Raw genomic sequence first — 12,526 nt, forward strand, 5'->3', positions numbered from 1 at the left:
GTCAGCCAGTCGCCTCTACCATACAAGTCCGTTTTTGACTTTCTGACGCAAACTTTGACCGTTGACTCCGTGGCAATCACGTCCTTTTGCCCCAAACCACCGGGTTTTGTTTTGCTTGCTGGGACCAGCTCGCCGATGCGCAGCGCCGCGAAAAAAGCGAGCGAAAAGGCTGATCTAAACAGCAATACTTCGAAGGCATCCGAACACACTCTATCCAACGCCGGCAGCAACTTAACTAGCAATTTTAGCGTAATGGGACGCCGTGTGTCCGCGCCTGACTTCTCCTTTTTCCAACCCCGAATAATCTGCTGGAACACAAAATCCTTTGTCACGTCTGCCACCCCGTGTAACTTCAATAGGAAGGCCACACCTGCCAGCTGTTTTTTGGCCACACACACGGACGACCCCTTATCCCGCACTCTCGCCAACAAGTCCAACGTTGCCGCCCTTGCTCTAGCACCTCCTACCACCGTTCCTCCCACCAATCTCAACCACGTTGCCCAAACCGCATTATAGCTTTTCCACGTCGACACAGCCACCGATGACTCCACCAGCCTCAGCAGCTCTCCTCGGCCAGGTTCCACAAGGAAGGCGGGCACCGTACCCCCTCGGCATCCGCCCCTGGGTGCCGCTCCCTGAACCGGTCCATCTGTGAACGAGAGAGTGCGTCAGCCGCTCCGTTGTCACAACCCGGGACGTGCTTCGCACGCAAATAAATATTACTTTGCAAACACCGCAATACCACGTGTCTCAACAACGACAACACCGGCGGGGACGCCGAAGTTTGCTTATTTATGGTTTGCACCACCGCCGCATTGTCGGACCAAAAACAGATCTTCCGGTCCCGTAACTCTGGTTCCCATACCTCGATAGCTACCACCACCGGAAAGAATTCCAGCAACGTAATATTCTTTGTCCAATCTCTCTCTTTCCATAGCCTAGGCCAGGGTTCCCTGCACCAATGGGTGTTAAAAATTACGCCGAAACCGCCCGATCCCGCCGCATCGGCGAACAAACTGATCGCCGGGCCTTCCACATCCTCCTTGGGGCATACCACCTGCCCGTTGAAGGACTGGAGGAAGACCCTCCATATGTGCAGGTCTGACTTCATTCCTGCCGTTACCCGTATGAAATGATGCGGCTCGCGAACACCCACCGTCGCCAATGATAATCTCCTGGAAAAAACCCGCCCCATAGGAATAACCTTGCACGCGAAGTTCAATAAGCCCAAGAGACTGCATCTGGCGCAGTGTCGCTTTTTTGCAGTGGGCCACGTCCCCCACCGCTTGGCGCAGCTTTGCCACTTTTTCTGCCGGTAGCCGAAAAACCATATTTACCGAATCGATCTCGATGCCTAAAAAGGTCAGGCACGTGACCGGACCCGCCGTCTTTTCTGCCGACAGCGGGACCCCCGCTAAACGCATCAGCCTTTGAAAGTTAGACAATAAGAAACCGCAATCGCCTGATGTCTCTGAACCGACGAACAAAAAATCGTCCAGGTAATGTATCACCGATGCGATGCCCGTTTCATAACGTACCATCCATTCCAAAAATGAACTAAACAATTCAAAAAAATAACATGAAATGGAGCATCCCATAGGCAAACACATGTCCACGAAAAACCTGTCCTCGATCCTACAACCTAGCAAATGAAAGCAGTCCGGGTGCACTGGCAGCAGCCGGAACGCCGATTCTATGTCGGTTTTTGCCAACTGGGCAAATCTGCCCGCCGACCTCACTAAGCGTACCGCGCAGTCGAACGACGTGTAAGCCACGGCTGCCTCTGCCTTCGAAATACCGTCATTTACCGATCCCCCGCTTGGGAACGATAAATGATGGATGAGCCGAAACTTGCCGGATTCCTTTTTAGGCACAAGACCCAACGGGGACACCCGCAAGTTTTCGAATGGAGGAACATCAAAGGGCCCGGCCATACGGCCCAGCTGCACTTCCTTCATCACCTTCTCCGTCACTAACTCAATGTCGTCTCTTGCCGACTTTAAGTTAGGGCATAGCGTCGTAATTTGTTGATCATAGAAAGGTATTCTGAAGCCCTCCAAAAATCCAGCTCTAAGGATTCTTGCTTCCTGTTTCCTGTGGTATCTGTCTAACCACGGATCCAGGAAGCGGCTTCTCACCGGCGTTCGCATGGCCGCCGGCGCCACCCACCGCGGGCGTTGCCCTTTGCTTGCGGAAACAGCGCATTGCCGCGTGCTGGCCCCCGCAAACCGAGCACTCGTGTCTAAACTTGCAGGTGGCGTAAAACCTGCAGTGGCCCTCGTTGTATAACCAACAAGAGCCGTTTGGTCTAGAGGAGGCCGCGGGCTGCTGGGATGTGCTCCCCGCGGCTGCCCCTGGAAAGGACGCCTTAACCGGACGCTGAGCTAAAATTAGTTGTATCCACACATCAGTGGCCTTAGAGGCCCAACTGATGTGACTTTTTCCCGAAATACGGCGCCTAAAGTCCTCGTCATAGCGCCACCAGGCCGCACCCCCGTGCAGCCGATAAGCGCTATAGATGGTGTTTAAGTACACCATCATCTCCGGACCCTTTGCAGGCTGGTGCTGGCACGTAACGTGCACCATTACCATATACGCCTGCAACCAGTTACCGAAAGTCTTCGCAATTTTAGGCTTCTTGTCCGATCCGCGCTCTGAACTACGCTCCTTATCGACCATTACGTGGTCCGCCGAAAGCAAGGACCATATATCTATATACAAACCACTCTTAATCTTTTCCAACAACTCATCCGTCAAACCGACCCCTAGTGGGGCGACACCACAATACATTGAATCACCAAACTGCAAACCCGCTGACGGGTCTATTTCCGAACCCGCTGCTGAGCTACCACCGGTACTACCCACAGGCGGGCCTGAACCCCCTGGAGCACAGGACACTAAAAGCCCTTCTTTTTGTTCCATCCGGCTCAGCAGCGACCGCAACAAACCAACCACATCACTTTTCTCCGCAACCGCTGCGGGATCCATCACACATTTTAACACATCATAAATTTCGGACTCACCAGCTGGACCGACCTCCGGCGTTGCCAAGGGTGCTGTCCCCGCTGTACCGCTCCCGCGGCTCCTGACCGATTCGTGTCTGGGCTGATGCACTGCCGGATACAGTGCCCTTCCTCTGCTGTTGGGTTGCGACGTGCCAGGCTGTTCCCGCCTTGAGCGACTGTGATCGTGGTCGCGCCACCGTTGACGTTCCCGGTCCTCGCGATAGAGGGATAGCTGCGGGTCCGACTGCCGAGGCTGTTCCACCAATCGCTGCGGTTCCTCTAGCCCACTGCTGGTACTTGACTCGCGGCCCCTCTCCCTGCCGACGCATGCCAAACCTGACTGCTGCGCTCGCTCCCGCTCTAACCGCTCCTGCCTCTCCTGCCTGGCTCGCGCCTTCTGCCTCTGCCTTGCCCCCTGGCCCTGCCTCTTGGAGCTCCTACGCGGAGCCTGGGGTTGTGGATAGGTGTAATCAGAGTATTCAGCTGGTGGGGCAGTGTATCGGGGGTTAACATAGCACCGACGGTAGGAAACCGTTGGTTCGTAAGGGTCATGGAATGGCATATGGCCCGGCTGCTGCTGCCTCGCTACGGCCATATTCTGTGAAGGGGTTAATACGTGTCGGGGTGGCTGTTGCTGGGTGCGACTAATAGGCCTGCTGGCGGGAATGTACTGTCGCCTCCTTGCCCCTTTTCCCCTGACTATGTGGCCTTCCTCTTCTGAACTAGCTGGTTCCCCTATGGGCTCCCCTAAGCTGCTCCCCCCCTCCCTGCTGCTGCTATACTCACTGCTGAAACTCTCTGGACTATGTGTAGGGGGGTTATATGCATGCCTGCTGGCTGCCTTTTCCTTTCCCTTCCCCTTGCCCCTACCCTCTATGCTCTTGCCTGGGCCTAAGCTGCTGCACACCTCCCGCGCTACCCTCCCCCCCCCACGTGCTGGGCCGCCATCTTGGGAGGACGAGCGGCCTAGCCGCGTGCTTCCCTGCCGCTCTTCGCTCAGCCTGAGCTCACCTGCTGCCGCCGCTGTGGTCCTGCGCCCGGATGCGCGCTCGTGCCGATGTCTGGAGCCTGTCCCCGCTGTAGCAACCAATCCTCCGCCTTCCGTGTCCCCGAGGACTGCCGACCGTAGGGCCTGTGCTGCCGGTCTCTCTGTCGCGCGCCGAGGTACCGGCGCCCCTCCTTCGCCAGGGCTACCGGACCCTCTCGGGCAATCGCCGACACGGCTGTCCCTCTGTCCTCCCCTCTTCCTCGCTGGGCTCGGGCTGAGCCTTACCGGCGGCTGCTTCCTTCTCCTCGGCTGACCTCGTGGAGCCTCTCCCTGGATGCCGCCATCTTCTCCCGATTCCTGGCGAAGCTCCTCTTGCCCGGTGGTCGTTGCCTGGACCGTGGGTGTCCGGCATGTTGCCAGCAGCTCCTCCAGCCACCGGGTCCCGTCTTTCTTCACCGCCTCCTTGATCATTCCTTGTAAGACCTCCATAATTTTGTAAATCCACGGGTGTCTTTTCCTCTGGGCTGGCGCTGACACGATCCTCTTCCTCCGCTGCACGCTTCTTCTCCCGATAATTCCGCACTCTCTTCGCCTCCCCGGCCTCTTCTTCCACCCGATAATCCCGCTCTTTCTCTTTCGCCGGCCGACTTCTTCCAACCGCTAGTCCCGGTCCTCCTTTTCTTTACTCCGGCCTCCTCTTCCACCCGATACTCCTGGCTTTCTCCTATTACTTCCGGCCGTCTCTTCACTCCGCTCCCTCCGTTCTTCTCGCAATCTTTTAAGTTTACTCCCGTTGTCCTCTAGCGCTCCTTCTCTCTCGCTGTCTACCACTCTACTGCCTTTCCCGCTCCCCGCTCTCGTCTCTTCCTGTCTGTAGCTCCTCCCCTTCCCTCTAACCGCTCACTATTCTCAACTCTCCCTCACCTACACGCCCCGCCCCCAGTCCCACGCCGCCTCGTTAAACACTTTGCGGCATACAATTCTGAATGTTTATGCTAGCATCTATATTTTTAATATTGGATTAATTAAATAATTCCAAAATGAATGTGTTAAGGGTATGTTTATAAGTTCTGGAAAAGGGTGCAGGTTCTCCACCGTGGACAATCCCCAGCAAATTCCATACCAAAACCGCTGTGGAAAACACGTCAAGATCTGCCCCATTGGTGCAGACTCTGATGAGATTTTTGATGCAGATGCGGATTTCACTTTTTCAATTGGAAGGGTGAAATCTGCAGGGGATTCGCATCACTAACCACATCACAATCCGCACCATTTAGCTTGGATTTTGACATGCTTCCTGTACTGTTTTTCGGTCCGTGTAAACATACCCTAAAAATGTACAAAGCTGTCAACATAGCAAAACGGGGCTACTCTGAAATATCTAAAATATAAAACGTATTTTTGTTTCTTTAACATTTTTTCTTTTACTACTTCATTCCATATATGTTCTTTTATAGTTTTTATGTCTTCCATATGAATCTACAATGTAGAAAAAAAAACACTAACAAAAATGAAATGAAACGGTGTGTCCAGACTTTGGAGGTTCCTTTCACATGGGACTGAGCTATCCGCAGGACGCAGCGCCGATGTGGATTTTATCAATCAATGCGGATTTTGTTGCAATTTTAACTGGAACATCTTGTGGAATTTCTTGCGTTTTTTACATAGACTTTAATTGCAGAATTACATCTCCTGTATGTTAGAAATCTGCAAGAACAATTCTGCAAGACGTCCTTAATTCTGCAGCAGAAAGCTTTTCCACTGCGGAATTGAATGTTGCGCTTTTGAAGTTAATACATGCAGGTCTTAACAGGTGCGGAATTCAAGCCCCATAAGGATAACATTGTGACGCAGATGTGCCCGCACGTCCTAATCCATGCAGTGTGAAAGCTCCCTAGCTGGTGCTGTATGTATATTTACGACAGTGAATATGATGATATTACACCCACCAACAGCTGTTTGTGCAAACCTCCAATTCTAGGATATTTTTTGTCTTTCTTTGCTCTGTTTTACATGTGTGATATGTATGGTGTGTCATAGAAATGGTGATTCGATGACATTGCATTGTTTTCAGATGTTTCCATTGTGCTGTCATTTATAAGTAAATACAAGGTATTACATAGAACATAAGAGGAGAAGTCTGGGTGATTAATCATTTACTAGTCATGTGATTCCTAGACTGACATCATGGCATCACAGCAAGGACAAGACAAATGAAGCAAAGTTCACTTTTCCAAGGTTCACTTTATGGACCTGTTGTCTTTTTGGCTAATAATTTGGGTCTGCACTCCTACTGAATATTGCACATCTGAATAGTTTAGAGCAAACATCTGCAAGGACATTGGTTTATATAGAAGCCTGGGATCTGACCGGACAGCCACACGTGCCACTTGCTTAGTAATCATGTAAATATACTACACTCTATAAAATCTACATTATTGGATGTGTCGGCTGTTGTTTTCTAGCCATTTATATGTTTAAGGTCTCTACAGATGACTGTTTTTGTGCACGTAAAATATATGGACACAGAGAGTAGAACCCATTGATATCAATGGGTTTATTCCCATGAACATAGGACCTACACTATCTTTCTGAATATTGTGCAGCAAATGCCCCCATAGAAGTCTATGGGGCAAAATGGGGACAAAATAAAACCACTGATGTCTATAGGATTTCAGTGGTTTCGTTTTCACCACCTCTTCTCCCGGACTTGTAGGGTTAGGAAAAGATAGGACCTGCTCTGTCTTTCCCGCATGTAATTAAACTACCTGCGGGGAAGAATGGGCAGTACCTATCCTCCTGCTGTAATTTTCATGCTCCTGCGCTCTGGCGCAGAGTTTGAAAAGCCGTCAAAGGGTAAGGGATTCCCCTCATTCAGGCGCAACTACGCTCTATGCCACCAAGTGTAGTTGCGCCTACGGCAGTGAGGATAAGCCCTAAGTATTAGGGCTCATTCCCACAGGCATATGCTATTTCCTTATGTGAAAAGCACACAATTGTTGGGGATTATTCACACTGCCATTGGTGCAGCTATGCTCACTGGCACGGAGCATAGTTGCGCCTGAATAAGGGGAATCCCTTCGCCAGCAATTCAAGCTGCTCTCCAGAGTGCAGGAGTTTGAAAATGACTGTGGGAAGATAGGTGCCATACGATCTCTCCCACACATGGTATTCACTACGTGCAGAGAAGACAGGCCAGGTTCTATCTTTTCCCGACCGTACAAATCACGAACGGGATAAAGAGGTGGTGAAAACGAAACCACTGAAATCCCATGGAGTTTTCAATGGAGCCTTTCAGACAGGCACTCGATCGAGGTCTGTTCTATCATCAATGATAGGGAGAGCTAAAGGCCGGCATCAGCTGCAGCCAGAAATGGAAGGAAGTTGCGGCACTTTGCTGAACGCCTGTGTGAGGGGGACCTAAGTCATCAATGTGAAAGTCCCCAAAACCTCCTTTTATGCTCCTAAGGCCGGCTTCGCATGAGTGCATTAGCACGCACAATATACAGAGAATAGAACCCGATTGGTTTATTCACATTTCCATATTTTGCACACGCATTACGATCACCCAAAACAAAATAGAGCAAGTTCTATATTTCTGTGTATTTGAGCACCAAATTTCCCTATAGCAGTCAATGGGGGGGGGGGGGGGGGGGGAGAGCAAATGTGCACACAATACACAAGGAGATGTGTCCGTAATTTCACTGGAAAGAGAACACATCTGGAACTGTACGCAAATGAACATGCCTTACGGCTGCAAAAAGTGCAGTAAGGCTGGGTTCACATAGGGCGGATTTGCCACGGAAATTCTGTCCGGAATTTCACCGCGGCAAATCCGCCTGCGGCAGCTAATCCCAGGTTTAGCAAGCCATGAGGATGTGATTTCTCAGAAATCTCGTCCACACGAGACGGCGAATCTGTCGCGGCAAAGCCAGCAGAAGCCGGCATTGCGGCGCGGATTAGCCGGCCGCAGCATGTCCATTCTTTTTTTTTCCGCTGCAACCACGCTCTACTCTATGGGAGCGCCGGCCGCAATGGAAAAGCGTGCAGCCAAGCTGCTTCAAAACCCGCAGGCTAAGTGCCGCAGGTTTTGAAGCAGCGCTTTCCTAGCGGAAATCTCACGTTTTTTCGCTGCGACCAAACCGCGAGATTTCCGCCGCGAACCCATAAAATATGCTGATGCACAAGTTAAAAAGCATTGCTCATTCTGCAAACACATAGCGCTTAGGCATGTGCAAATATGCCTACGCCTGCGTGAAGCCGGCCTAAGTCACTATATCAATTATTTACATGACCCAGTATGTAGTACCATAAATTACCAGCAGGTGGCACTGTAGATTAAAATTACTAATGTATTTAGAAAGTTACCTAATGTCTGGCAAGTCTTGTAACTTCTCATGTGATCTCTGTGTCAGCATGACTCTGTCATGTAGGGTGTCTTCTTTCCCTCATTTTGCGTGTATTATTTACACACCGTAATGATGTAACTATTCATGCATTGGGTGCAAAGTGATTAATGAAATGATTTCTTTCAGGGTAAATATATTGTGTGTGTTGATCCCCTTGACGGTTCGTCCAACATTGACTGCTTGGCATCGATCGGAACAATATTTGCCATTTACAGAAAGGTAATATAGTTTTCCAGCTTACAGGTTATTAAACTTTGACTATCCTTATGCTTTCATCACGTTGCGGCTCGGGGGACAGCTAACAGCTTCTTAGCAGGAAGAACACTGGAAGGCTAACGGGAAAAAACCGCAGAAAAAATAGTAGCTGAAGAAAAAAAAAGGGGCTTTAAAACCACCACATTGGTAAAATCTCTTAGTATTGAAACACCTTGGTGCTTAAGGGGTTAAAGTAACTTGTTATTATAGGAAAAGGGGGTTAAAACTTTACTAGGGGTTGTAATCCGGAGATCAACACCTGTGTCTGCCATAATGCCATGTCCGGGTGTGACTGCACTGCAAACAAGTCGTAAAGGAATGTTCACATGGCTAACCCATCACCGGCCCGACAGCCTCCACGGTGAATCATCGGGTTATCCATGAGAGATAACATTTACATAGCGTAGTCACATAGGCTGAAAAAAGGCACACGTCCATCAGATCCGAACTCTTTGTATTCCATTATACGCCATATTCTGCAAGATTAACTCTTTCATATCCAATAGTATTTTCAGACCTGCCCATTCAAATCCTAATATTTTAGGGAAAATTGTTAAAAATATATGTTTTTCAATATAAAGAACAAAAACAATTGTTCACTTGCGTGCGGCGAAGACGCACAGATTGAAAGGTTTCAGATATGTTCTTTTCCAGCATAATTATGTAGTGTTTCATGCATCTTGTTGCATATTAAACACACATTTGCGCACCCCACATTGACTTCTATGAGAACCTTTGGTGCACAAATACGCAGAAATATAGAGCATGTTCTATTTTTTTTTTTTTTGCACGACTGAAATGTGCGCACAAAATAGAGAACTATGAACCAACCCATTGAAATCAACTGGTTCTATTCTCTGCGTATTGCGCTCATTAAGCGCTATGTAGCCTGTAAAGGAGAAGGCAGAACTGGTTAAAAATCACTTCGACCTTCTCCTCCGGGTCCTCAGCTGTGACTAATAGCTAGATTACAGTAACAGGAGCTTTAATCCCACACCATATTTTGACTTTCGGCCTGGATTAAGGCCCAGGACCAAGCACCGTTAATGGATGGTGCTTGGTCCTCAAGGGGTTAATAAACAAGGCAGGCAAGCCTTTGAACATGGCCTAAGGCCGCTTTCACACGGCTGTAAAACTCACGCGAGATTTGTGCACTGCAAGACGCACAAATATAAACCCCATTCTTTGGAATGAGTGATGTGGGGTTAAATCGCTGCACGTCTTATGTTTTCGTGCTCCTCAGAACGCATTGCCCATTGTTCTCGATGGGACAGTAAAACACATGGCGCAGCGGGCGAAGTCTGTGCGAATGTGATGCAAGGTTTCTCATTAAAAACAATTGAAAAAACTTGCCGGTCGTCCGACATGACTGGAAGCTGCTCTGGAGGATCGCTACTTTAGGGCTTATTCACACGGGTGTATATCGTGCGGGTTTTCACGCCCGGCTGATATACTCTGCCCCTCTGATGCATTGGCTTACAATGTATCAGTACACAGAGGCATATTTCCACGGCGTAAAAGCACCCAGTCACATGCCCAACGACTGGCACAGGACTGCTGCAGCTTCTTCCAGGATCGGGGCTCGTGTGCCGGATCGGGATGGGGGGGGGGGGGGGGGTGGCATTTAGACAGGTGAGGGAGTATGGCCTATTTTTCTATTTTATTACATTCCTGGCCTGTTATGTTTTTCCAAGTCCTAGAATACCCCTTTTATATGCTTGTAGTGGGCTTACCACTTGTGTATGCCGCAGCCACGTTTTTTTGTACTTTGCATCTATGTGTATTATGTTGCCTTGTTCTTCATTACTGACCTTGCTTCAGCAATACACATCCAGGTATGTCACTGCAGGGTTACTGCTCTAAAGCAACGGTGGTCAATCTATGACTTTATGGGGGCCGCAGTTGTGGCCATTGGCTGCATTCTATGTCTTATACCTCTCCTGCTTCCACCGCTGAGGGACCGTACATACACAGTCATCTTGCAGTATAATCTATGAGAGATAGAGCGCATTCAGGGCGGCGTCACATGGACTTATTTGTGCGCGCAATATGCATATAAAAAAGAGGACCTATTGATACCAAGGGGTTCGCACACATTTTGCATTTTTGTGTTCTCACTCAAAAAAAAACAAGGACCTGCTCTACTTTTGTGCACATTTGTGTCCCCATAGAAGTCTATGCGCGCTGTACGCAATGTAATGCATGGAACACAGCGCAATTTTGTGAAAAAGGAACACATCTGTAACTAAAAGCTTTATAGTCCTTTAAATCAGGGCGTTTGTATGCAGTGCACAAGTGAACATGCCTTTCATACGCAAAACGTACAGTAACATATGCCGATACACGCAGAAAACAAACCTCATCTGTAGCGCAGGTGCATTGCGCTGAGGTGCGTGCGATTGCGCATACGCCCGGGTGAAGCCGCCCTCACACATAAACGATTGTGCAAACGGATGAATTCAGACATTGTCCGCTACTGCAGTCTGTTTATACAGGCAGATAAATCGTTTACACGCAGATCGTTCAGTCATTCACATTCGCTATAGAAGTGAATGAGAATGACTGAAGATCAGTAATTAAACGGAATTCCTGAGAACAGTTGTAAGAAATGTTAGAGATTACAGCGCTACAGTGTGATAGTATTAATAGTAGGACTTATTTTGCCCAGAGATTTACTCTTAGGCCCCATGTCCACGGGCTGGTTGGATACCGCATGTGGGAGCCCAAAGCGAATTTCGAAACTGCCCGCGGCCAAGGGCCCTGCTTATTTGTTCGGTTCTTCCTTTTTTTCCCCACTGTCGATGTGTGTGAAAGTGCCGGCCAGCATACATGTTCAGTAGAGTTTTGTTTTTTTTAACTCCTGCTTTCCCGCAGATCCGCAGCCCCTCCACAATGTCAATTGTGGATGGGCCACATATCGGACGGCTTCCATTGACTTCAATGGAAGCCGTCGAAGCAGGAACCGCACTGAAATGCTTTAATTCAGTTGCGGACGCCCATGTTTCCCTATGGGTGGCTTGAACTGGAGATCATTTACGCAGATGCCCCACAAGGATTCCGCAATTCGAATCCGCCCGTGGACATTGGGCCTAAGGCCTCATGTCCACGGGGAAAATCAGATCCGCTGCAGATTCTACATGGAGAATCTGCAGCGGGTCCCTCCTGCCCCGCGGACATGAGCGCCGAAAATAGCAATTTAAAAGTATTTACCTATCCGGCGCGGGCGGGGAATGTCAGCTGTTCCTCACGGCCGGATCTTCATTTTCGGCCGGCGGATGAATTCCTGACGCCGGCGGCACGTCGCCGGCACGTCGTCGACGTGCCGCGCGCATGCGCCGGGCACATCCGCCGAGCCGAAGCAAGGGAGATGCGGCCGTGAGGAACAGCTGACATTCCCCGCCCGCGCCGGATAGGTAAATACTTTAAATTCCTATTTTAGGTCTCCCGCGGATCCGGACGGCTTCCATAGGCTTCAATAGAAGCCCGCGGGAGCCGTCCCCGCGGGAGACCCGCACGAAAATGGAGCATGGTCCAGATTTTTCCATGCTCCATTTTTTTTTAAATCACTTTTATTGACCATCCGCGGGTATTTATCTACCCGCGGGTGGTCAATGCATCCCTATGGGATGCGGATCCGCACGCGGGAGATCCGCTGCGGATCCTAAATCATATTTTGCCCGTGGACATGAGCCCTAAAGGTGTTATTCAAGGAATGTGTAGGTTTTTTTTTATAAAGCCACCCAAAATACTGTATAAAAACATCAATATGCCATATTCACCTCCTCAGCTCACTTCAGCCAGTAATTAGCTTCCGCCATCACATAAGCTAGTGTTGGGAAGTCTTCATCCAGAATTTAGGAGCAGTGTAG

The 12,526-nt window shown here is 49.6% G+C and overlaps 1 protein-coding gene across 1 annotated transcript in view; it reads left to right on the forward strand.

Annotated features, from left to right (window-relative positions):
* Positions 1 to 12,526, forward strand: part of LOC136628298 (fructose-1,6-bisphosphatase isozyme 2) — a 39,511-nt gene that overhangs the window by 12,707 nt on the left and 14,278 nt on the right. The window contains exon 3 of the mRNA XM_066604090.1: positions 8,529 to 8,621. Coding sequence (XP_066460187.1) covers positions 8,529 to 8,621 — 93 coding nt within the window. The remainder of the gene's footprint in view (positions 1 to 8,528; positions 8,622 to 12,526) is intronic.

This window comes from Eleutherodactylus coqui, chromosome 5 (assembly GCF_035609145.1).
Source record: "Eleutherodactylus coqui strain aEleCoq1 chromosome 5, aEleCoq1.hap1, whole genome shotgun sequence".
Lineage (NCBI taxonomy): Eukaryota > Metazoa > Chordata > Amphibia > Anura > Eleutherodactylidae > Eleutherodactylus > Eleutherodactylus coqui.